This window comes from Telmatherina bonti (genome assembly GCF_933228915.1).
Source record: "Telmatherina bonti genome assembly, chromosome: 15".
Lineage (NCBI taxonomy): Eukaryota > Metazoa > Chordata > Actinopteri > Atheriniformes > Telmatherinidae > Telmatherina > Telmatherina bonti.
In genome coordinates, this window is record NC_136613.1 from 9,462,771 (window position 1) to 9,489,087 (window position 26,317).

A 26,317-nucleotide genomic window follows, 5' to 3' on the forward strand; every position below is an offset into this window, starting at 1 on the left:
TTACCCTGTTTTTAGGGAAAAAACCAAAACAAAATAAGCTCATATAAATCAATAAAAGCTAAAATTACAGTGTTATTTTCAAGATGAAGAAATAGGAGTCTGTAATTGGTCTACAAGAATACTTGAGCGTTGAAGTGACTGTGGAATTGGAAAGAAATGAGATGCAAAGTCCAGCAGCAGCGTTGTTAAAAGTAGAAGTGACTTTTCTGCCTCAGTGATTTTCCAAAACCCCCACTGGAAAAGCCAATGGAATAAAATCCTCCTCAGCAATAAACACTGTGAGATTCCTGCCTTACAAACGGAAAACTTTAGTTACCAAACATGAAACAAATGCAGTAACACGAGACGGCAAGTGGCGGCAATGAGGGAAAAATTGCAAATATGCTCGAGTTGAGTAATGAGAATCAAAGGCGGGAAAAGAGCCACTTTAGTCACCCAGGAGGGAGTGGAGAGGAGAGATTACAGGATGGAGAGGGAGGAGAAGAGAAGAGAGGATGAGACTTGAAGCTCCTGTTAACAAGGCGGAGAAGGAGGGAGGTGTGTCGCTCCGCTTTCATTAATGACCTGCTTTATACCTGCATTAGCGAGGACTTCAGGTTCGACCAGCTTAGGATGAATCTCAGCAGTGTGGTCGTGGCATCGCTCTGTCGTTTTGCTCCACAATAAATAGGTAATTCCTCCGGCTCGTAGGGAGCAATCTCTTTGAAGCCTGCGGTGGTCTGGCAGCATAATTTGCAGCAAAAATATTATTAAGCTCGGTCCTTGTGAATATCAAAGATTTGCTCAACCTAAAGGGTGCAGCCGTACCCAGAATTTCTGAGCCTGGACCCGGGCCATAGTCTGGATTTCCATTTAGGAGATTAAAGACATCAGTCTTAGTCAAGTTTAATCACTCGACGGTGCATGCATGAGAGGAACTTCCCCCACACTGTGTGTGTGTGTGTGTGTGTGTGTGTGTGTGTGTGTGTGTGTGTGTGTGTGTGTGTGTGTGTGTGTGTGTGTCTCATGCCTGTTAGTGTAGATCTGATGTGTACTGGTCCATTTTGCTTTGATCAAGTCATGGTTGGTGATTAAAACTGAGTTTGAATGACTTTGGAGTAGTTTAGAAGAAATACTGGGATTTAACGTCTGTAAAACACTACAGCCTGTTTCTCATGAAGGTTTTTCAACTCAGGAATGAAGAATCTGTCGTTCCTGACAAACCTTTAAAGAAACTAAACCTCCAGTTAACAACATATGGCATATCACACCATCAACCATGGTCAAAATCTCCATTAAAGCAGTGCTTTTGCAGCTGTTGCTGCTGACCCTCAACCTGTCAACGTTTATGGGACCGTCTCCAAACATTGTGGAACCCATCATTCTACAGCGATAAAGATTATTTATAGAACGTTCAGAAAGGCTGCTGTTGTTCCCAGGACAGAAGGTCCTAACAAGTTCATACCAAGTTCAGACAGCGCAGTACTTAAAAAAAAAACGACGACAAAATCCCAAGAGCTACGACCCAGACTCTACAGACCTCAGCTTGCTGGCTACAGGTTCAGGCTTTTCTTGTTCGCAAGTTGCAGGAGAAAGCCTCTTCTGCTGTGTATTCTCCTACGTATTTCTGAAGCAATAGTAATGATAACTAGATTAGATTAGATTAGATTAGATTAGAAAGCACTTTCAAGGCCCCCAGTGTTTTACAATATAACCAATTCCCACTGCCACACTATGGTGGTGGAAAGCTCCATGTTGCAAACACGGCTGCCCCTTAGCTCCATCCTACATTATCAGCCTCTTCGATCACCACCCAACATCCATACATTCATACACTGGTGCGGTTGACACTGGAGGATTGAATTCTTGGGAACATTCCTCTCACCAAACTCACCTCCGCTTATTTTGGACTCTGGAACATTTAATAAAAGTACTATAAAAATAATACTTCATACTGTTCTTCGATTACACTGAACCAAAATGGAGATGTTTGGTTTGAAAGCCCAGCACTACATCAGATAAAAAACAGTGTGTCAGCACAAATGCTTCATACCACCCTTTAAGCACGGTGGTGGAGGGATGATGATTTGGGCTTGTCCTTCTCATTTTTGCCACATAATGGAGTCAAATGTGAGGCCAGCTGTCACACAGCTGTAGCCTGGCTAACTTTAAGTGCAAAAGCACAGTGAGTATATTTCCATGACACTAAATAAAAAAAATATGTTGTTCATCTGACCAAAATGATAAGAAATCAAAGCTCTAAAACTGAACCAGCACACCTACATAATGCACGCTCAATATACGCTCAACAAGAAACAACAGGGACTAGGCTTTCTGCACAAGCTGTATATTTATCCATCTTTTTGTAACAACAATAAAGTTCACATCTTTATTGTTGCAAAACTTGCAATGTAGGAACTTATTTGTGTTTTCTTTTTGCCTTGTCGGAGGGCAAAATGTGTGAGAGATTAGCTACGGTTACATGTTTTTTAATTCGTAATTAATAATTAGGAATTAAAGAATTCGAAATTAAAGTATTCTCCTACAAGTTTACGTGAAAATAATTGCATATGAAGGTTTACATGAAACACATCCTGACTTAATTCCTCTTTAGAGCGGCGGGTTGGGAAGGGTTCTGATTGGACAGTGGTGCACGTATACTGGAAATAAACAAAGTTGGCTCCCTGCTTCTCGTCTTTTTAGTTGTAACTTGTAAAAACTACATAATAAGTACCAGTTTCACTTCTATTTTTTATTATAATTTTGAAGTAGCAGCTCAACACGAGCGTACTACTTTACTTTGTGCAGAAACTGAGAAGGAGAAGAAAGATAGACCACCGAACACGGGAGGTAAAACAACGCGTAAATCATCGAGACAGGACAAGGCAAAACATCTCCAGACTGTCACTCTGCTCTAATGAAACCCTGATTTTATAACCTCAGCATTGCCTGACAGTCACCATTCAAGTAGCTTCCAGACGTATGTGCAGTGAATTCAGTTCGGCCTCCTACAGAGAAAGTCAGAGGAGCTAGAACGTGGTTCTCATATGCTTGAACAAATTTATGCACATTTTATCTTGCGCTCCATCTCCACGACCTCTCAATTCAGCCACCCACCTGGCGCCACCAATCCTCCAGCTCCAGCTTTTCCACTAATGAATGATTAAATAGCTGCCATGCCAAGCACTGAGTCACTGCTGGACTCTCCGGTGTCCTGGTTGAGCCCCCGCACTGCAGCTTGCCCTCACATGATGGATATGTCGGTAGGAGATCTCATCCATTGCCAGGCTCAAAGTTAATTGACTCTGTTAACTATCGCATTAATAATCCTCACAAAACACAGGCTTTGATCACATGATGCAACGACGATACAGAGACGCCTTTAACCTGTCATTGCTTCCATGGTAAAAAGCTGCTATGTTTGACTTGATCAGACATTTCCTCTTATTTAGTCTTTAAGTGAGTTGATACATTCTAGACAGTTTTAGTTCTTTACTCAGGCCATCTTATGTGCACCAGTCCATGTAAATTCACGATTTAATCCGAAACCAAACAACAGCTAAGAAGAAGAAAGCAAAAGTAGTCGAGATATGTGTTTGTTGGGTTCAACTGGAGACGGAAAGCTGCCAAAAAGAAGTGTAGAAGGGAGCCAGCTCCCCACTTGCCGTCCATCTGAGCTGCACACATTGGATCTGAAGCAAGACTCTCACGCTGTACAGAACCATTTCACCTGAAGGTCGACTGCAGGTGCCGCTGTTCTGGTGTTGTGCTCAGCGAAAGCCAGGGGAAAAAACAAAGAAGGAAAGTACGAGCTTCTACAGAATCAAAGAGAAGTAGTCTCCTTTGTTTCAGGAGGGATTCAGACCTTTGACGACCAACAGACCAGAATCAAACCTGCTTCAAACAGCTCACAGATCAGCAGATGAAGGGCTGATGTTCAAAGGGGGCTCTGATTTCCAGACATGAACCACACAGCTCCACCACTAGACATAATACTGTCATCCTCAGTAGATAAGAACGATATTCTGGTGGGAAATGCAGCTCAGGGAGGCGGCGTGCTGCAGCAGCAACATCTGACAATTTATGACAGCTTTTTATACTGATGCAAAAAGGCAGAGAGAGCTTCTTGGATAATTAAAGACGAGGATAGAAAGATGCCGTTGTACATCAGGGTCACGTGATGTGGTCATCGGTACTGATTTATAAACCAGTGTGTCATGTCCGAGCATCACGCCGAGTTATAAGTTGATCTGCGTCTGTCAGAAGCCTCAGTTACTTCATCAAGTAACACATGTCACTGACTGGAGTCTGAGCCGCTGTCAGGAACTTTTGTAGCTCCTCCACTTCTTCTTCTTCTTCCCTCTGGAGTGCATCAGTCATCCAGACGGCGCCCTAAAGATGTGTAGGCAGTCTTTCTTTTGTGGAAAAGGTCAAAACTTTCAAGTTCTACTCAAGAGATTTCTGGATGAGTCACTTTTATATGCATGTGCAATCAAAGATCACAGAGAGATGGATTAATCTTTTAAATATTTCACTATTTTAACGGAGATTTTTGCAATTGAGGGTAATCATCAGCTAATCCACATGCTGTTGTAGTTTAATTGAAGTGTTCTTTAAGTCTTGTGAACTTTAATTCCCCTGCAGCTTACAGCAGCAGTTCACTGGGAAAGATCTTTTTTTAGGTTTTAGTTTCTGGTCCTGGAAATTATTGGTAAAGATCGGTGGATTCTCTTAATGTTCATGTTTAGTTTTAGTTGCACACGCATGAAAATGATAGTGTGAATTTATAACACAGAGTAGTTCTCTCTTCTTCATAAACAGTCATTTAGTGATTTGTGGACTTGTGCTTTGAAGCAGTTCATCTTTCTTTTTGTCCAAAAATATTTCTTTGAAGTCTGTTTTATCATGTGTTGAATAATTTAGAAAATTGCCATATGGCTGTGTTCTGATAAGTAATGATGACAAATGACAAACAGCAGCTCAAACAGCAGCTTTCCACTGGCAAGATGGAAAGCTACAGATACACAAAGTAGCTGCACTACAGAGAGGTGTTTGAAGTGGAAGACTTTTCCCTCCAGAATGCCCTCAGCAACACAACGCAGTGGTGGGAAAACAAGGTGGTCCTGAACCGTATCAGTCTGAGCCATTAGCGTTGTTGTTGCTGGAAGTTGCTGCTGCTACGTTTAGAAAAGAGGTGGGCAACTCCGGTCCTCCAGGACCACAGTCCTGCATGTGTTTCCTTCCTGAGACGAAGCGGCAAGCTCCAGCGGTAAAAAGTAAAGCCTATCTGGAAGTGCATAAAACTGCAGTTCCCCTCTCATCCACTAGGAGCTCCAAAACAGAGCAAATCCGCATAGAGTCCCATGCAGAAATAAACATGTTTACAGCCTGGTACAAAAATCCATTTTATGTTTAATAGGTCAGGTTTACCTTCATGACAACTGTTGGGGGAGGGAATTTTTTTTTACTAATTCCCCCGTTTAGAAGTAATTTATTTAGAAATTCTGCATATAGAGGTGTGTCTTTTTGATTGACAGGTACCCGATCTCCTGCTTCAAGCGAGAGGAACAATGAACAACCACCTTTTTTTTTTTTTTTTTCTTTTTCTTTTTTTTGTTAACAGCGTGACTCAGTTGGGCTCCGTTAGCTGGTTAGCTCCTGTTAGCTCCGGGTTAGCTCGCAGTTCGATTGATGTCAATCATCCACTGTCACACTCTCAGCCCCCCTCTCAGCTCTACCTCTTTGCTCATTTTTGTATTTTCCGGAAAAGACGACACAAGTGACGCTGTAAAGATGCAGATGGTAGGAACCACCCAGTGGACTTTACTCCAGCTCTTCAGAAACCCATGGGTGACGTCACAGAGGCGCCGTCCATCTTTTATATACAGTCTATGGCTGCAACACACCTGACTCACATCAATGGGATTTTAGCAGACTGGTGCAGACTCTGGAGGGAGTTTAAAGTCTTAAAAGACCCTAAAATTCCTTATTTTTCAAGAAATTTAAAAGATACAAGTTTTAACGTTATAGGTGTGTTTAATCACAGTTAAGCAGCATCTTGGTGTTTACAGCTCAAACTCGTATTTGAGTGCACAAGCTGAAAATATTGACTTTGTATTTTTTTTTAGTAAGTTGTTGCTTTTTTTAAATTGAACTCTTGGAATGAATTGGTAAATTCACCCTCAATGCTTTATTAGGATGGTAAAAGAAGATGTTAATAGATCTTTTCATTCAGTGTTTCACATTACAAGCCATTCACACACATTCACACTGCTTTGTTTATATGGCTGTAAATCACAAGTCTGACCATGTCACAATGTTATATCGATTCATTAGGTAACATTTCAGTGTTTGCAGAGATCACTATTTGATTCAGGAGTCAGCGATCAATATGACCGTATCACTCTCCATCATATCAAATCATTAAAAAAAAGCTAGAATATACAAATAAAATTTTATTCCCAAGCTCAGTTTCTTTTCCTTCAACCTAAACTGTCCATTATATCACATTTTGTATATGTAGCTTTATCATTTTCATATAATATAAAAGAAAACTGAAAGACTATTCACCTGGTTGTGGACATAAAAGCAGAATATAGTAAAGTTTTCTCCTGTTTTGGTTCTGAAACAAAATATTTCCAAAATTTAGTTGTAATAACCAAGAAATTACTGGCTAACTTTATCACAGTTACACACTGATAACTGCATTTTCCTCATTTAGTTTGGATGTTTTGGTTGCTTAAATAGAGAAAATCATGTTTTTACTTAAAGCTGTTGCAGATAATGTTCAGACATTTTATTTTACTCTGGGTGAAGTGGTTCCTTATCCTGATAGTAGTCTGTACATTTTGTAATCACGAACAATGAGAAATATAGTTAGACCCCTCAGTTTACTGTAAATCTGTAAAAGCTTGGACCAATCCAAACGTTCAGGCCAATTTGAAGTTGTTCATTTCTTATATTTCGTAAGCTGCTTCTCCCTGCTCCCCTCCTCCCCTTCCCGCAGCACATACCTGATAGCCACACCCTGCAAATAAACAGCGTGTTAGGATGAAAATACAAAGTAGTGAAGAAGAAACTCGGAAGGCGAACATGGCTGAGAATATGCAGGAAGGATTTCCCGACCCAGCTCAGATTATTTGCCCCCTCCCAATAAACAATCGAGAAGAGAAAATCATTGGTGGAAAAAGCTGTAAATAAAAAAAAGCCTTGGATCAAAACCAGAGAGGGAGGAGCCAAGACAGCTACCTACCCCCGCTTTAAACCTGTTTTATAAATGGCCATTGCATAGTTTTTTGATCAATTTTCTCATTTGGTCGGATGCTATTGGATATCATTTGGTAAAATCATTTGTTTGAATAGGTTTTTAAGTTTCTTTTTCTTCATGATATTCACAAACACATAAGAGCCAATGTGGGATTACTGCTAAAGGTTATGCTGAGAAACAGTAACTTATCATCAGCCAGTTTGCTGGAAGATATATTTATAATGCAGACTCCGAAAACACTCCGAAAACCTTTTCCCCTCATCAGTTTTTCTCATTCAGGACCAGTTATTCCTGTTTGTACTTGTTTTCTGCCTTTGCTCATCCTCCATTCACCTCTGGGTGTTTTCTCTCCTTTTATGGGGCTGATTTATGGATTGTTGCCTCTTTGTGCATAATAAACATAATCCTTTTTCTGGAATGCGCAGCCTCAAACTTCTGCAGAACAGCCGACGTTTCCCTTAGTCACCGTTCTTCTTCTCTGTGCCTTTTTTCGGTTAGAAAGTCGCAGCCTCGCTTAGACATAAATTCTTAAATCAAAAGTGATCAAAACATAATAATTCACTTAGCCAAGTTGTAAGTTATTAAATAAATGTAGTTTAAATAATACATGGCCCGTTTTGCCTCTGGTGCCATCTTCCTCATCATCTTCCACCAGACTTCACATCAGTCCCAGCTGGAAAGGCACACATGAAAAGGCCTTTATGGTTGGATGTTTTAACATCGGACTCAATTAAATGGTGTGACTGGTTCATATGAAAGCAGACGCATGGTGTTTTAGAAGAAATAAAAAGAAAAATCACCATGAAGCTCATTCGGAAAGTTTCATTTAAAAGAGATTTTTCTTAAAACATAAACAGGAACGATCACATGAAATAATAAAGGAGTGTAATTAACACTCACTGGGCTTTACTGCTGGGTTTCACTGACGCGATCCTGAAAATACATAGCAACGGACGACAGAGTACGCTGAGGCATTTAATGGACTTTCACAAATGTCATATGTAAAGAAAAAACAAGTAAATTTAGGATATGATCAATATAGTTTAAATAAATTAGGCTTTTCATACAATCTGGAGGATGTACCGGCACTGGTGCAGTTTACATCACGCATTATCTGCTGCTGCAGATAATGAAAACCAAATGAAATTGGAGAAGATTTTATTTTAGGTTGAATCAGTCATTTGCTACGTTTACAAGGGAGTTTTTATTCCTATTTAATTCCGAATTAAAATCAAGTCCTGCTTTAAACTGATGAAAAATGAACATGTAAACACTTCATTCCTATTGCAAATTTCTATTTGGAATTAAACTTAATTCCAATGTACGTGTCTGGTTTATTCACATTTAAATTCCAAACTATTTAATTCCTCTGTCATGTAAACCTTCATTCTGCTCTAAGATAATTCTGGTCGTTCTGAGCATGCTCGTTACCTTGTCCTGTCCCGATGTTGTTTTGCCTCCCGTGTTCGGTGGTCTATCTTTCTTCTTCTTCTCAGTTCCTGCAAAAAGTGAAGTAGTACGCTCGTGTTGAGCTTGTAATTCAAAATTACAATCAAAATAGCGGCGAAACTAGTACTTATTATGTAGTTTTTACAAGTTCCGACTGAAAAGACGAGAAGCAGGGAGCCAGCTTTGTTTATTTCCAGTATACGTCATATGTCACGTGCACCTCTGTCCAATCAGAACCCTTCCCAACCCGCCGCTCTAAAGAGGAATTAAGTGAGGACGTGTTTCATGCAAACGTCCATTTGTAATTATTATTATTTCCATGTTAACTCGTAGGAGAATACGTTAATTCCAAATTATTTAACTCGAAATTAATAAACATCGTGTAACCTTAGCCATTAGGGATCCATAGAAGCTTTACATGGCTGTTGCCTTGTTTTTAATTCATCATAATTTTAATCAATTAGCTTAATAATAATAATGCTACCCTACCACAAACAACGAGTGGCCCACTGTTAGTTTTATTTGCGTGGATCTACTTATAAATAATGTGTTTTGCCTCGGTAAATCTAAATTCCTTCTTAGATGTGTGATAAGTCATACTGCATCTCTGGATGGGTGAAACCTTACCTTCCTTACTTGTTAGAAAGGGTTTGCTGCAAACTCTTGAATTGTCTGTTTCTGCTCCTTTCTTTAGTTGCAGATTATTGATCCACTTTTGTTTTCTTTTTTTCTGAAAAATTCCCTTAAAATCTAGATCTTTAAAAAAATTTACAAGATATAATTACGGTTGCAATAAGTGTACACAACGCAGATTTCTGCATCTTGATGCAGAGTCAACAGAGGGAAACTGGATTCTGCGTAGCTGCATTTACTTCCTGACCCCTGTCTGCATTTTGTGACGTCATGAATAATTGAACTGTAAAATGTGGTTTTCATGTCTGATTTTTGCTCTTTGGTTTTCGCAGAATGCCGAGGTATCCGTGTTCGAGGTGAACATTCGGTTCATCGGAGGACTGTTGGCTGCGTACTACCTCTCCGGACAGGAAGTGAGTGTTTATTTATCCTTGTTAAACCCCGGCTGCTTGTTCTGAACGGCACAGAAACCAGATCATGCTGAGAGAACAAGCGATGGCGAGGTGTTTTACCTGGATGGTAGCAGTAAAAAAGGTCAGGCAAAAACTACATGGAGGAGCTATTGTTCCATCTTCCAGCGTTTCTCATGACATTATATATGTAGATACGCCTCTTTTTTACTTCTACTCATCCTCCTTCCATCCATCCTCTCATCTGTGCTCACATCTTCATATAGAGCTGGTAAAAGTTAAACCTAACCACCCAGCCCCTATTTGCCGTTTCATTTCCTTGTCTTGCTGTTTCTATTCCCTCCAATCCAGCTTTCACGTTCAGCCAGGCCTCTGTAATGATAGTGCATACAGTCACAATGTCTACCAGCACCATAATCTCATCATTTCATTTCATACTTTGTGTCGGCCAGCAGATCTCAAACCTTGTCTTTGACACTTTTAAGTTGTTTCAGCTTCCTGTTTTACTTCCTTTGCTTGTTTTTCATAAAATTAGATATTAATCTGCTGTTTGAAATGACTATAATTGTGAGAAAATGAACATAAACTGTGCACTTATGAGGCTAAACTCTGATTATACAGACTTTTAAGGTAATATATAAATGTTTTACTCACCTGTTATTTGTTTAAAAGCAGATCCGATGACCTTAAATAAACATAAACAAGTTTTACTTTCTCCCACCAGCATCGGCCCAACCAGTCCAAATGCCATTTTACTAAACCGATAAACGGAGATTTAGCTAATTCTCTCAGAATTACAGCATCAGCTGAAGTGCCCCACTGGCAAAATGCCATTCCCTCCCCCCTCTCTCCCCTCTCAACTGCACCCACACCAAGCTCACTCATTCATCAGAGAAACAACCGGAGCGGTGGGTGGTTGTTGAGGGGTGGGGGCGGCATGGGGAATGGAAACAGGTGGAGGAATGTGTGCCGTGGGACAGTGAGGATGAGTGGAGGGTGTTTGGAGGTGATCGCTACAGTGTGGGGAATAGGGATGATGAATGGCCGGGGGGCTGATAAAAGCGAGCGAGACTCATTCTTTGGTCTCTCTGGAAATGTCTGAGCATGGCACTTCATCGTCCCAAACGCTGCAGTCAGGCAGTGGCGGGACAGATGGCTTCCTCTGGGTTTCTCTGCCTTCGATGCAGAGCAGGGCCCGTTTCCGACAGACACAAGCTGGAAGGAGGAGCTGCAGGTTAAAGGGCTCGCTTTTCCAATTAGATATTGATGGAAGGAAAAGTGTTTGGAAGTTAAAGAGAAAAATGCTGAGAGAGGTGGACAAAGAACAAATGGATGGCAGGGAAGGCTAATGCAGTGTAGTTGTTGCTCGTTGTGCGCACCCGAACCTCAACTCTTAATTAAGTATAAGCCAAGGCGCTGGACAACTTCCAGTTCAGAAGTTTGCCACGGCTCAGTGGTTCTTTAATGGCTCTGCAACCCTATCCAACCTATTAAAGTCACTTCTTTTTATTCTTGCTGTACAAATATTTTCCCTATTAGTTAGGCCTGTCACTGTAACAAATTTTGCCACGCGATTAATTGTCTCAGAAATGATCACGATAGACGATAATATCGCGCTAAACAATTATTGTTGTCATTTGGAGACTTTTTTCAACTAAAATAACAATAAATGCCACATTAATGCAAGTAAACCCTTTCAAAAATCAACAAGTTTTAATTTCTAAAGAGCATTTAGCTCGATGTGGAGAAAAGACTCATCCAGTCCTCAGTCTGCTGAAACAGATCAGGAATTCTCCTGGGTTTTTGGCAAACACCACAGTGATCGTGGACTGTCGGGAAGATGGAGCTAGCCTGTTTATTAAGGTTTTTTTTTTTTTTTTCCCTAGATGGGAAAACTGCAGTGGATGATTGTGTTTTAAGTGCAGATGGGAGCTTGTTGTACTGCTTTGGCAAACTTATTGCACGCATGTTTTCCTATCATGCGATTAATTGACTTATTGTGACGGGCCTACTATTTGTGTCACCATCTTCATTTCTTTTAGTTTTCATTTTTCCCTGCAGTGACTACATGAACGTCCCCCTTCATAGCGGTAATTAATCTCATCCTGGGCTTGAACAAAGCAACTTGTTTATTTATTTCTCTTGTGTCACAGTTCAGAGGAAACCTGCTTTTGTTTTGTTTGTGTTTGTGCAGGTGAATGTTTCACTTTGACGTTCAGCTGCTGCGACACTTCTTTGCAGTTTTACCTGTTTTCCTGCAGCACAGCTGGACTTCAGACTCGTCAAAGTGAGATGAAAAAACAAAACAAAAACAAAGCTCTGTCATAAGAATTTCAGATTTCACTGTAACATGTGACTGGGTTAATAAAGCTCACCGCTGCAGTAAGCTCAGGTTTTCACGACGCTACCAAAACTTGCAAGAATTTGTTATCCCTTTGTGTTCGTTGCTGCAGCAACATGTGGAAGTGGAAGTCCAACCACATGAAGTGTCCAGGCTTCAGCCCGACTTTTAGCCTCCTGCATCGCTTTGAAGCTGCACTTATGTCACAAAAAACTGAGTTTTTCAACATGTATGAACTGTAATTGAATCGGCAAGTGTTGCATGACTCTGTAAAGTCAGGTCCAAGAAAGGGAGAGGCTATTTCATTAGCTTGCAGCAAAGCTGGTGTTAAAGTAGCTTGCGGTTGATGAAATAATCCGAGTTGGCCGTCCTCTGAATATAAAAACATCAAACACAGAGCAACACAAGACGTATGTGATCCTAGCATGTTTCTCTTAGAAAACTAAGAAGAATCCTCAGATTAACAAGGTGTTGTTTCCAAGCTGCAAACAGAAAGTTATTTGTCATATTTTATCTGCTCGGTCTTAACTTGATCACATCTGCGAGTTAAAGTTGGACAGAATGGATGAAGTTCTGTCCGGGGTCTCCAGCTTAGTTAGCAGTTTGCAGGTTTCCACCTTTTGCTGCTGTTATTCTTTGCACACCTTTAACGCCTGAGCGTGTGCAGCTTGAGCTTGTTAAACATGTCCCCTGCTGCAGGACCTTGCGTCTGCAGAGCTCTGCTCTCAGCATCCTTGGAAACGTGTCTCCGGTGAGACGCTCCCCAGGACGTCGTAACTCCTCGCCTCAGTTCCACATGGTTAGAGCCGGCATTGAAGTGGAGAAAGCCGTTCGCTCTGAACTATCGGCGTGATTTTTATGCATGTAAGTTTTTTAAACAGTAACTAATGGTGGCTTTTAAACCAGGGGTGTCAAACTTATTTTAGATCAGGGGTCACATACAGCCCCCAGCCGGACCAGTTGCATAATTACATAAGACCAGTTGTATAATGGCGTAATAACAATAAACAGCAGAAACTCCACATTTTTCTCTTTATTTTACTGCAGTTAAGTACATGATTATATTTAATGAATTTACAAAATACAATATCTTGAGAAAAATTTGAACAATATTTTTGTTTTATTTTATTGTTTACATACGGCTGAATGATACGACCTCACATCAATGTCATGATAAATAGAACACGCTACCTCGATTACAGTAAATTAGCAATTATGTTAGTGTTGTTTTTACTTTTAGCCATCATAGCTTATGGAAAGTTTTTGCTGCACATATGAAGAAGAACAGATGCTGATATTAAAATTAGTGAGATGTAATATATTTAAAAATTATTTAATGAGAAATCATTTAAATAATGAGCAAGATTGTGTCATTTTGGATTAATTGCCCAGACCCGGTGTTCACACAGTGCATTCCAACTTCCAGATCACAGTGACTCCATAGGATCACAGAATATTTTATCACAACTATCTGGAACTGGAAAGCTGAGTATTTCACATTATTAGAGTAACTTTTCAAGAACAATGAGTTACTTTAAAAGTACATATGTGTGCAATTATACATCTGTGTACTCATACTAACCTTCTGAACTGACCCTAGTATTTATTAGGAAAGAAACACATAAAAGAAATCAGCTTATTATTTAAGGATAATAAATGCAACTTCTGGTGGACAGATTGGGAATTGCAGATATTTTTATTTGGGAAAAAACAGCGTTTAATGGCGTCTGTTATTTTCATATGTACCAAACTCATCCCATGGACCAGATTTGGACCTTGTGACAGGCCGGTTTTAGCCCCAGGTCATGTGTTTGACCCCCTGCTTTAGGACGATCAAAGAAGTGAACTCGGTCCGCCAACAAACACTCGGTATGTTTTAAGTGGACCAAATACAGACGAGGACTACATAACAAAGCACATTGTGGGTTCAGTGCACAATCTTTACCTCCATCGCAGGTAAACAGAACTAAAACTCCCCAGTCAGACCGCGTCCCCAGTCAGACCGAGTCCCCAGTCAGACCGCGTCCCCAGTCAGACCGAGTCCCCAGTCAGACCGCGTCCCCAGTCAGACCGAGTCCCCAGTCAGACCGCGTCCCCAGTCAGACCGCGTCCCCAGTCAGACCGCGTCCCCAGTCAGACCGAGTCCCCAGTCAGACCGCGTCCCCAGTCAGACCGCGTCCCCAGTCAGACCGCGTCCCCAGTCAGACCGAGTCCCCAGTCAGACCGCGTCCCCAGTCAGACCGAGTCCCCAGTCAGACCGCGTCCCCAGTCAGACCGAGTCCCCAGTCAGACCGCGTCCCCAGTCAGACCGAGTCCCCAGTCAGACCGCGTCCCCAGTCAGACCGCGTCCCCAGTCAGACCGCGTCCCCAGTCAGACCGAGTCCCCAGTCAGACCGCGTCCCCAGTCAGACCGCGTCCCCAGTCAGACCGAGTCCCCAGTCAGACCGCGTCCCCAGTCAGACCGCGTCCCCAGTCAGACCGCGTCCCCAGTCAGACCGCGTCCCCAGTCAGACCGCGTCCCCAGTCAGACCGAGTCCCCAGTCAGACCGCGTCCCCAGTCAGACCGCGTCCCCAGTCAGACCGAGTCCCCAGTCAGACCGAGTCCCCAGTCAGACCGCGTCCCCAGTCAGACCGAGTCCCCAGTCAGACCGCGTCCCCAGTCAGACCGAGTCCCCAGTCAGACCGAGTCCCCAGTCAGACCGCGTCCCCAGTCAGACCGAGTCCCCAGTCAGACCGCGTCCCCAGTCAGACCGAGTCCCCAGTCAGACCGCGTCCCCAGTCAGACCGCGTCCCCCAGTCAGACCGCGTCCCCCGTCAGACCGCGTCCCCAGTCAGACCGAGTCCCCAGTCAGACCGCGTCCCCAGTCAGACCGAGTCCCCAGTCAGACCACGTCCCCAGTCAGACCACGTCCCCAGTCAGACCGCGTCCCCAGTCAGACCGAGTCCCCAGTCAGACCGAGTCCCCAGTCAGACCGCGTCCCCAGTCAGACCGAGTCCCCAGTCAGACCGCGTCCCCAGTCAGACCGAGTCCCCAGTCAGACCGCGTCCCCAGTCAGACCGCGTCCCCCAGTCAGACCGCGTCCCCCGTCAGACCGCGTCCCCAGTCAGACCGAGTCCCCAGTCAGACCGCGTCCCCAGTCAGACCGAGTCCCCAGTCAGACCGCGTCCCCAGTCAGACCGCGTCCCCAGTCAGACCGCGTCCCCAGTCAGACCGCGTCCCCCAGTCAGACCGCGTCCCCAGTCAGACCGAGTCCCCAGTCAGACCGCGTCCCCAGTCAGACCGCGTCCCCAGTCAGACCGCGTCCCCAGTCAGACCGAGTCCCCAGTCAGACCGAGTCCCCAGTCAGACCGCGTCCCCCAGTCAGACCGCGTCCCCCGTCAGACCGCGTCCCCAGTCAGACCGCGTCCCCAGTCAGACCGCGTCCCCAGTCAGACCGCGTCCCCAGTCAGACCGCGTCCCCAGTCAGACCGCGTCCCCAGTCAGACCGAGTCCCCAGTCAGACCACGTCCCCAGTCAGACCGCGTCCCCAGTCAGACCGCGTCCCCAGTCAGACCGCGTCCCCAGTCAGATCGAGTCCCCAGTCAGACCGAGTCCCCAGTCAGACCGCGTCCCCCAGTCAGACCGCGTCCCCAGTCAGACCGCGTCCCCAGTCAGACCGCGTCCCCAGTCAGACCGCGTCCCCCAGTCAGACCGCGTCCCCAGTCAGACCGCGTCCCCAGTCAGACCGCGTCCCCAGTCAGACCGAGTCCCCAGTCAGACCGCGTCCCCAGTCAGACCGCGTCCCCAGTCAGACCGCGTCCCCAGTCAGACCGAGTCCCCAGTCAGACCGCGTCCCCCGTCAGATCGAGTCCCCAGTCAGACCGCGTCCCCAGTCAGACCGCGTCCCCAGTCAGACCGCGTCCCCAGTCAGACCGCGTCCCCAGTCAGACCGCGTCCCCAGTCAGACCGAGTCCCCAGTCAGACCGAGTCCCCAGTCAGACCGCGTCCCCCGTCAGACCGCGTCCCCCGTCAGATCGAGTCCCCAGTCAGACCGCGTCCCCAGTCAGACCGCGTCCCCAGTCAGACCGAGTCCCCAGTCAGACCGAGTCCCCAGTCAGACCGCGTCCCCAGTCAGACCGCGTCCCCAGTCAGACCGCGTCCCCCGTCAGACCGCGTCCCCCAGTCAGACCGCGTCCCCAGTCAGACCGCGTCCCCCGTCAGACCGCGTCCCCCGTCAGATCGAGTCCCCAGTCAGACCGAGTCCCCAGTCAGACCGCGTCCCCAGTCAGACCGAGTCCCCAGTCAGACCGCGTCCCCAGTCAGACCGAGTCCCCAGTCAGACCGCGTCCCCAGTCAGACCGCGTCCCCCAGTCAGACCGCGTCCCCCGTCAGACCGCGTCCCCAGTCAGACCGAGTCCCCAGTCAGACCGCGTCCCCAGTCAGACCGAGTCCCCAGTCAGACCACGTCCCCAGTCAGACCGCGTCCCCAGTCAGACCGCGTCCCCAGTCAGACCGAGTCCCCAGTCAGACCGAGTCCCCAGTCAGACCGCGTCCCCAGTCAGACCGAGTCCCCAGTCAGACCGCGTCCCCAGTCAGACCGAGTCCCCAGTCAGACCGCGTCCCCAGTCAGACCGCGTCCCCCAGTCAGACCGCGTCCCCCGTCAGACCGCGTCCCCAGTCAGACCGAGTCCCCAGTCAGACCGCGTCCCCAGTCAGACCGAGTCCCCAGTCAGACCGCGTCCCCAGTCAGACCGCGTCCCCAGTCAGACCGCGTCCCCAGTCAGACCGCGTCCCCCAGTCAGACCGCGTCCCCAGTCAGACCGAGTCCCCAGTCAGACCGCGTCCCCAGTCAGACCGCGTCCCCAGTCAGACCGCGTCCCCAGTCAGACCGAGTCCCCAGTCAGACCGAGTCCCCAGTCAGACCGAGTCCCCAGTCAGACCGCGTCCCCCAGTCAGACCGCGTCCCCCGTCAGACCGCGTCCCCAGTCAGACCGCGTCCCCAGTCAGACCGCGTCCCCAGTCAGACCGCGTCCCCAGTCAGACCGCGTCCCCAGTCAGACCGAGTCCCCAGTCAGACCGCGTCCCCAGTCAGACCGCGTCCCCAGTCAGACCGCGTCCCCAGTCAGATCGAGTCCCCAGTCAGACCGAGTCCCCAGTCAGACCGCGTCCCCCAGTCAGACCGCGTCCCCAGTCAGACCGCGTCCCCAGTCAGACCGCGTCCCCAGTCAGACCGCGTCCCCCAGTCAGACCGCGTCCCCAGTCAGACCGCGTCCCCAGTCAGACCGCGTCCCCAGTCAGACCGAGTCCCCAGTCAGACCGCGTCCCCAGTCAGACCGCGTCCCCAGTCAGACCGCGTCCCCAGTCAGACCGAGTCCCCAGTCAGACCGCGTCCCCAGTCAGACCGCGTCCCCCGTCAGATCGAGTCCCCAGTCAGACCGCGTCCCCAGTCAGACCGAGTCCCCAGTCAGACCGCGTCCCCAGTCAGACCGCGTCCCCAGTCAGACCGCGTCCCCAGTCAGACCGAGTCCCCAGTCAGACCGAGTCCCCAGTCAGACCGCGTCCCCCAGTCAGACCGCGTCCCCCAGTCAGACCGCGTCCCCCGTCAGACCGCGTCCCCCGTCAGATCGAGTCCCCAGTCAGACCGCGTCCCCAGTCAGACCGAGTCCCCAGTCAGACCGCGTCCCCAGTCAGACCGCGTCCCCAGTCAGACCGCGTCCCCCGTCAGACCGCGTCCCCCAGTCAGACCGCGTCCCCAGTCAGACCGCGTCCCCCGTCAGACCGCGTCCCCCGTCAGATCGAGTCTACCAGACTATCCTCAAATGAAAGCAACCTAAGAACCAGGTTGATATACGTTAAAGCGGCGCTTTGCTGTGAGTGTGAGCGTGGACCGCCGCTGCTCAGGCTGCAGCTTGAGGCAGTCGCTTGACTTACAAGAAATGACTGAACTGAATTTTGGCCCATTTGGAGCTTTGAAGATTGTCCAGAAGTCCACACAAGCCACTCCCTCCTCCGTCAGCGACCATCTGCAAACTTCAACCTTTTGGCTTCTGTGCTCATTTTCACACGGGACTGCTCATCTACTAATGTGTAAAACAAAATACACTTTCCCAGCCTCTCGTAGGTTGTGATGACATTTCCAAACCCACAAAGCTGCGATCCAAAGCCCAAATAACAAGACACGAGGCAACGCTAAGCACAGGCTCATCAGAGAACAGCGGGGAGATAAATGAAAGGCAAGCACTGAGAAAAACTAAGAGAAAAATGGAGAGAATAAAGCTGGAGGAGTAGAGACAGAAGCAGGAGAATGCAGAGGAGGAAAGCTGGAGATCAGCATTCAGGAGGAGGTTGTGTAGGTTTCTAAGGGTGGAGGCAAAGCGGCAGTGATGGATTGTGTTTACTCCTCTGTCTATCGCCAGCTTTATTCCTTTAGTCTCCCCATCTTTTGTTTCTCTAATGTCCTCACCACCCTTTCCTCTTTATTTACACTCGTCTCCTTACCACTCCTCTTTCTCTCTTCTATTTTCAGAAGATTTTTCTCCCTCTCGTTTCATTTCATGCTCTGCTCCTCTTGTTTTTCCTCATGTCAGATTTCTGTCAGGTTTTACAACTTTTGTCTCCTCATTGTACCTTAATTTTCTTTCTTTTATTTGTTCATTTCATTGCATTCCAGTACTTGTTTTGCTATCAGACATCTTCTCTCCATAATGTTGTGATGTATGAAAACATTTTCTTTAGTCATGCATGCAGACAAACTGAAGTTTCCAGTCACAGAACAACCTGTACACATACTTTCATGTGCAACATCTTCAGGCTGAAAGATGCTTTCATGTCAGAGGAGAAAGATCATTGTTGGGTTTAAAAGAACAGCTTCAAAACTTTAATCCAGCACCTCAAACCTAAATGTTTACAAAGTGCACCATATGAAACCTGACTGATAAGGTATTTTCTATTTAGATTTGTAGAGTTGGGACGTTATAAGTCAGAAATGAAGATTGGTTTGTTTTTAACAGATGGAGACGGGTTAAGTTTAAATAAAAGCTTTCTTTTTAAAAAAAAAAAAAAGCTAAAAAATGTTGATTGATAGTTTCCTGAATAACTTCATGACTATTTCAGTGAGATCCACAAGTTCTTTAACACAAACGTACCTAATAAATACATTCTTTAGATAAAGACTTGACCGTATTTTCAATTGTTTGTCGAAAAGAAAAAAAATCCTATCAGCCAATCACGTAGAAGCAACTGATTGCATGTAGTGGTGTAGACACGGGCCTGCTGAATTACAGAGACTCAAATTGAGGAAGAAAGGGGATTTTTGAAGGTTTACAGAAAATGGTCTGAAATATAACATTTCCAGTGAGTTAAAATTTCTTTTGGATGTCAGAGGTCAATGAGCAGACCAGTTGGAGATAATGGAAAAACAACAATGATTTAAAAAGCACTGGTTTCCACAACGGTATGCAGCAGCAGAAGACCACACTGGCTGCCACTCCTGTCAGAATGGGATATGTTTTGCTGAAATGGATAAATATGAACCAGAAGCTGAATAACGTAATGAAAAAATGTCCTTAATGGGGCAGTAATGTTGTTGTTTGGCACCTTTGACTATCTCGGGTGACAGTTACCTCAGAGTAAACATTGAAGGCAGTGAAGAGCAGACGACTGCATTCGCTGAATGATGAATCAGCAAAGTCATGCACCTCATTAGCACTTTGTAGTGCAGGATATCAGCTTTTCTTTTCTATGTATATTGACTTTTGCTTTGTATCACACATGCCAGATGCACATTTCCTCTTTATTATAACAAATACTGGTGCAGTTTAGAAGACGGTACTGTGAAGTAAGACCATTGTTATTTAGCAGATTATATGCCATGTGAGATGTGTCACTAGTGTTGGAGGAAAAGTCTTGCTCTCTCATTTCTGCTTGTGTTCCTGTAGGAAGTGTCAATAATGCCAAAAACGACCTAGTAAACTGCAAAACAGCAGACAAAACACAGCAGCAATCTTTAGTTTCTATGGGAGAGTTGGATATGTTGGGAAATTATGCTTCATAGATGAGAAGGAAGATGTCAGTTTAACATTAAAGAGGAAAACAGCGGGTTCTGAAAATGTGAAGTGAGTTTATTCCTCTAAGTCAAACCTAGGTGTCTCTTATCTCAGCTGGAAACTATACTTCTCAAGACAAGCTGCTTACGGGGAAAGTTTTTATCAGCGGTTACATTAGATCAGAGCGTAAATGGTTGAGGATAAACATGACTGGAAGAAATCGACCTGAGAGTGACTGAAATACCCACACTGAGCTCATAGCTGGCTTTAAAAGGTACATTTTCTCAGTATGAAAGTGACATCTGCCCATCTCTGCTGGAAATGACACTTCATGCTATGGTTCGGTCTGATTGGCCATGCCGTGGGCAGGAGCCTCTATAATGTAGCTTTTAGTGGGAAAGCTGAATGATGGTAAGGCAATTTCAACAAATATGAACTTGACTGAAGCAGACACATTTAGCTTTTTTCCAGGAAGAATGTTCAGATATTTTGCCTCCAATCAGCATAGGTTTCATTGAAGATGCATTAACAAATGACAGTGATACAATGGTAATGTTTTAAAAGACCTTAAGACTTTGCAATGGCACACTGGTATCCATTAAGCACATTCCTGGAGCCACGTTGCCCTGCACCCTGGAGCCACAACTCCTTTTTCCCGTCCTGGCTGTACAATATATTAAAAATCCTCCTTTATGGTGATATTGGCCTGAACTCTTTTACATATTGCAACAACTGCCTAACCTGCAATGAAAAGTCACTATTTGCATATTTTAATGAAGTGATGTGACACTGTTCCAAATGGTGTTGAGCATCAATGCCAAATCAAATGGACTCTTTATTGTCCAGGATGCTCCATGTAGATGCTGCTGGCTGCAGATAGAGCTCATGAACTGAGTGGTGTGATGCAGGAGCCAGAAAAATGTGGATACAGAAGAACTTGTGGCTGAACAACAAACTAGTTAGAATGGAGATGACAAACTATAAACAGGAACTCTGCAAAACATGTCGGATATTTGTGCCAATTACCAGGGGACACATTTAATTTCACCTGTCACCTACAGGACAACCAGATGGCGCTATAGACAAATCTTACAGCCGTTTTCTGCGTTGGCATCATTTTACAGCGAATCCTTATCACCACATGTCATATGATGCGTTTCTAGCTATAATTGGGCAAAAAATAAATATCGCAATAAAAAACTGCTAATGGATACATCTATATTTTGAAAAAGAGTCAAATATCTCTGAATTTTTACACTTTCATGAGGTGTTTTTTCAGACTTTTCAATAAAAAAACATTGTAAAAGTGTGATGGAAACACTTTATTCGCATTTACCGGTATGTGTCCCCCGGAGTTTTAGAAAAGAAAACAAGGGAAACGGCTTCGAAAAGCTGTAGCAAATTCTCCACAGCAAGTAGAAAACCCCAAAATAACACTACGTGGCTGCCTCGCATTAGCCGCCATTTTCATTAAATCTCCTGTGAGGAACGAGATTTTACGAGACTTGAGGCTAATGCACTAAACACCGTTCAATGGAAACACTCACAAATCACAATTGTTGTTTGTCGAAACTTATAAATATCACTTTTATTTTGCAAAAAAAAAAAATGTAATAGAAAGGCAGCTACAGACAGCAGTATGGACATCCACATCGTGCTATAAAACACAAGCATTACCAATTCATCAAAGATTGGTGACGCTGTCAATTTTTTTACATTGTCTAGTCTTTAGGAAACTGTTTCTCAGTTTGTTCCTGACCAAATGATTTTTTATTAGGCAGAAGTAAATTTATTTAAATCTAGTGTTGGCTAAAACAACTCACTAATGTTATTCCAGAACAAGCTAGAAAGTCCGGCAGGCTTCTGTGCGCAAGACATTTGGAAGTGGATCCCTGTATTAGAAAACATCAAAGTGGCACAAAATACTATATTTATATAATATCAAATAGTCATTGCAACTTTCAACTGTTGTCGCATGTTTTCCTCATATCCTGCTGCCCTGTCCCAGAACATCGTGTTACTGCTGCGATTTACTTTACGCCACCTGCATATCACCACATTAAGCATTTCAAACACACACCATGGCTGACACAGCAACAAAAAGAAAATGACATCATTGGACAAAACATAAAAAATTAATAAATGAGATGAAAGTCTATATCTGACTGACTTTTACCTGCTGGATAGGGCTCAGAGAAGAGCCAGGATGTAAGACAAATTAGCCTTTTCTTCAGAGGGTTATTGTCTTAATAATTCAAAGCAAATCTCAGATTTTCTACATAAAAATCAGCTTTCCTGTGATGGGAGGTTGAGCCACAACGCTCTAGAGGTGTATCATCTGTCGCTTCTCCTGAGGAGCTTTGTCAGATTCATGAGGAAAAATCCGTGTTGTCTTACTGCAAAATTATCTGTCCTCACAGAAAAACATTTCACATTTCCCACTCCCTTTTTTAATTTTTTTCTCCCCAACCTATACCGTGTAATTTGACCTGCTCAGCAGCATCTTTACATTTCAGTCTTAATTATTTTTGCAGCTTCATTATTTATTAACTGTAATAAGGTTTTGTCAATTACCTATCCTTTCTAACTTGAAACTCTGCATAAATATTGAAGTAGCCTCATCACTAAAGCTAATCATTGTGTAAGTCGATTGTCTTTGTTGACACAATCAGATTAAATGTGATTAGAAAACATTGAAAAGTGGAGAATTAAGAGCAGAGGTGGAAGAAGTGATAAAGAAATGAGGAGAAATGGATTTGTGACTGGAATGAGGAGCGGCAAGGTCAGGGGAGCAAGCCAAGCCCCATAATGTAGGATAATGAGAAGAGAGCGGCTAAAAGAAAGCCTGAAACTGCAGGCATAAACACTACAGCACGGCCACCCTGCAGATGAACAGATGGAGGGAGCAAAGAGACGGAGGATGACAGCGATTGAGCGTCGGATGAGGCCAGGGCAGCCTTAGAGATAGAGGGACACGGATAATGATTGCAAGTGCTGAAAAGAAAGAGAGGAGGTTTGATGAAAAGAGTGTGGAACACAGAAAAGCTTCAGGAGAGCCAGAAAAAGAATGAGACATGGAGAAGCAAAGCTAGCTGAAAAGAAAAAGGAGGGATGGTCACACATGGGGAAGAAGACCGATGAGCCTGGATGATGCAGGAAAGAGATGTAATGAAAAAGAAGAGATAGAAAAATGGAGGGATTTTGTGATAAATGGTGCCAGGCTAAACCCTTCCTGCATTTTATTGTCTCATCTTTTAAAACCTCCCCATTTCAGACTCTCTTATGTTCTTTTCTCAGACCAAACCTCCACCATTCTTCTTCTATACTTTCCCAAGCTCTACGGCTTCTCTTTGCACTGTGTGAGGAGAAATGTTAGCTTATCCAAGGCTGCAGCGTATCTTACAGCTGGCTGTTTGATCTCACCGGGGAGCACCGGACCACCTCTGATATTTCCTCACACAATGAACTCGTCAAACAGAATCAGGATTTCCTTTGGACTGACTGTCCTCGCCGATCCCAGCAGGAGGGCGGATAGAAATGCGTTACAAAGGAGAGACGGGTTAGCTTTGTAGCAGTTGTGAATGCGCTGGCTTAGCCCTGCTAAATGTGACTCTCCACTGAGCCCTTTTTAAATGTCTTCAGCTTGACGCTTTCTGCTCTGGTTTGATTTTATGCTGCACCAACCAGAACAAGTTAACGCAGAGTTTCACTTTAGACTCAGTTGAACCCCATACACACACTGCACCAGTGTGTTTCTGCATGTAAAGACTGAAGCTGAATGAGCTGTTACTGCAGGGCGTGGGTCATGCAGACACGTTGTTAGAGCCGTCTGTAGTACGTAAGTACCATTAAATACGGGTAGGATGTATTATGTACTGGAAAATACATGATGGTATGTATAACATGACAGGGTTTATTAGAGCTGCATAATATCAGGAAAATATGGGCTGTATGTCATTATTAAATATCTCAAGGATACATGACTTGCCATGTATTTTAAAAAATCAATATACTGTATGGTTCCAGTCTTGGAGTATTAATCAGAGCTGCCTTTCACTCCCCGTAGAGCACAACTTCCTCTAAACTAATTTATCTGTCCTGTTTCAGGTCAGCTTGTCTTTGCATTATTGATATTAGATATGCTGATGTTAAACATGTACAAGATACAGTCATGTAATGTTGATCGTTTTATAAAACTTTAGAGATTATGTGCAGTGTTTCCCTTACCATAAGAGTGTTTTGCTACACAGCATGTCAGTCATTTTTGGAAATGACATAAGTTCACAGCTGTGTGTAGCTGTCACATGATGGTTACATTATTGTCACCATGTATCATATTCACATTTTAACACTGAATCTGTAGGTTATCTGTAACAGTGATGGAGTTCGCTGATTTATGACCCAATAAGGCTGAGATTTTATTAAACCTGTAAGTAAGACACATGTATGCAGTGAGCACTGAAGAAGCATGGCAAATATAGTTAAAATAAACATTTTATTTGTTTGGTTTTTTTTATTTATTTACCTTCATTTAACCAGGAAGTCCCATATATATCAAAAATCTCTTTTTTCGAGAGAGACCTGGCCAAGATAGCAGCCATACAGAGTTAAAATGATCTAAAACAAATACAGAATTAACATTACACACATTGAGGAGTCAAAACAGATGAAATATCGCAACCCTAATTCCAGTGAACAAAACACGTAAACAGAGACATTATTTGCAAATATTCACTCAATTTTGAATTTGATTCTTTGAACATGTTCCAAAAAAACAATAAAGTTAATCAGTTTCATCATTAAGAATATCGTCTTTGTACAGTATTCAGATTAATATAGTTTAAAAAGTACAAGGTTTTTATTTACATTTGAAGCTGGATGTATACGTGTGCAGGCTCTCTGCTACAGCACCGCAAACGGTATGCTCTCCGTAGGTTCGCAATAGCTCGACTTGCACCTTTCCAGACCCGACACACACCCCCGCTTACAGATATGCAGAAATACTCCCTCATTCTTCATTTCGTAATCACATGTTTTTAAATATCTAGCTTCTTGCTGAATTGTGAAGTAACCGCAGAAGAGAACCTGCAACACGATGCTGTCACCCTGTTCTCCAGTGGCCGAGTCAGCAGCGCCGCCATACCAGGCGCCATTAGAGTATAAATCCAGTTTTACACACAACATCCCAACCAAGCGGCAACCTCCGGCAGTTAAAAGTGAAGCCAATGTGGAAGTGCATAAAACTGCAGTTTCCCCTTCATCCACTAGGGGCTGCAAAACAGAGTGAATCCCCATAGACTCCCATGTTAAAAAGACCAACTTCACAGCAGAAATAAACATGTTTACAGCCTGGTTCAAAAATCCATTTTATGTTTAATAGGTCAGGTTTACCTTCATGACAACTGTGGGTGGAGTGAATTTTTTTCTAACTCGCCCGTTTAAAAGTAATTTAATCTCGAAGTTCGGCATATTTAGGGGCGTGTCCTTTTGATTGACAGGTACCAATCTCAGGCTTCAAGTCAGAAGAATGTAGAACAACCGCGGTTTTAGGACGGTTAGCATTGTGACTTAGCGTTAGCCCACTTACCTCCGTTAGCTGGTTAGCTGCTGTAGGGTCCAAGTTAGCTGGGTTAGCTTTTAGCTACAGAAAACTCGGAGTTCGCTCGATGTCAGTCATCCACCATGACGCTCACTGCCCCCCTCTCAGCTCCGCCTCTTTGCCCATATTTGTTTTTTTGGGGTGAGACAACATACATGACGCTGCCAAGATGGCAATGGTAGGAACCGCCCACCGAGCTTCAACTCAGCTCTTCAGAAAACTACGGGTGACGTCACGGAGGCTCTGTCCATCTCTTTATATACAGTCTATGGTCCCAACTTGATTATAATTAGGCTTGCATTAAGGACAATTTGTTTCTATGTCAGCATAGAGGGGTCTGTCTTTGCCAGTCCTTTTAAGTGTATTAGTTGGTCTCCTTCCATTTGAGCTCCACACTTTTGCTGGAACAGCTGAATAAACAGCACAAGATTCTGGCATTTATAGCAGAACCAATCTGACAAACTGTTGTTATGTAAGTTGCTGCTGCTGGAACAGACTCATCTGTCAGTGCAGACATTTTATTTCTTTCCTCCTTTAGGGTTGGACTGATAAGATTAGGATCCAAACAAAAAGATCCCATTTCCCCCCAAAAAATGTAGGACAGGTCTTATCGG

General features: G+C 44.4%; 1 protein-coding gene across 2 annotated transcripts in view; it reads left to right on the plus strand.

Annotated features, from left to right (window-relative positions):
* Nucleotides 1-26,317, plus strand: part of man1a2 (mannosidase, alpha, class 1A, member 2) — a 155,418-nt gene that overhangs the window by 81,327 nt on the left and 47,774 nt on the right. For both annotated transcript variants that reach the window (XM_079254609.1, XM_079254608.1), the window contains exon 6: nt 9,661-9,741. In XM_079254609.1, the coding sequence (XP_079110735.1) occupies nt 9,661-9,741 (81 nt within the window). The remainder of the gene's footprint in view (nt 1-9,660; nt 9,742-26,317) is intronic.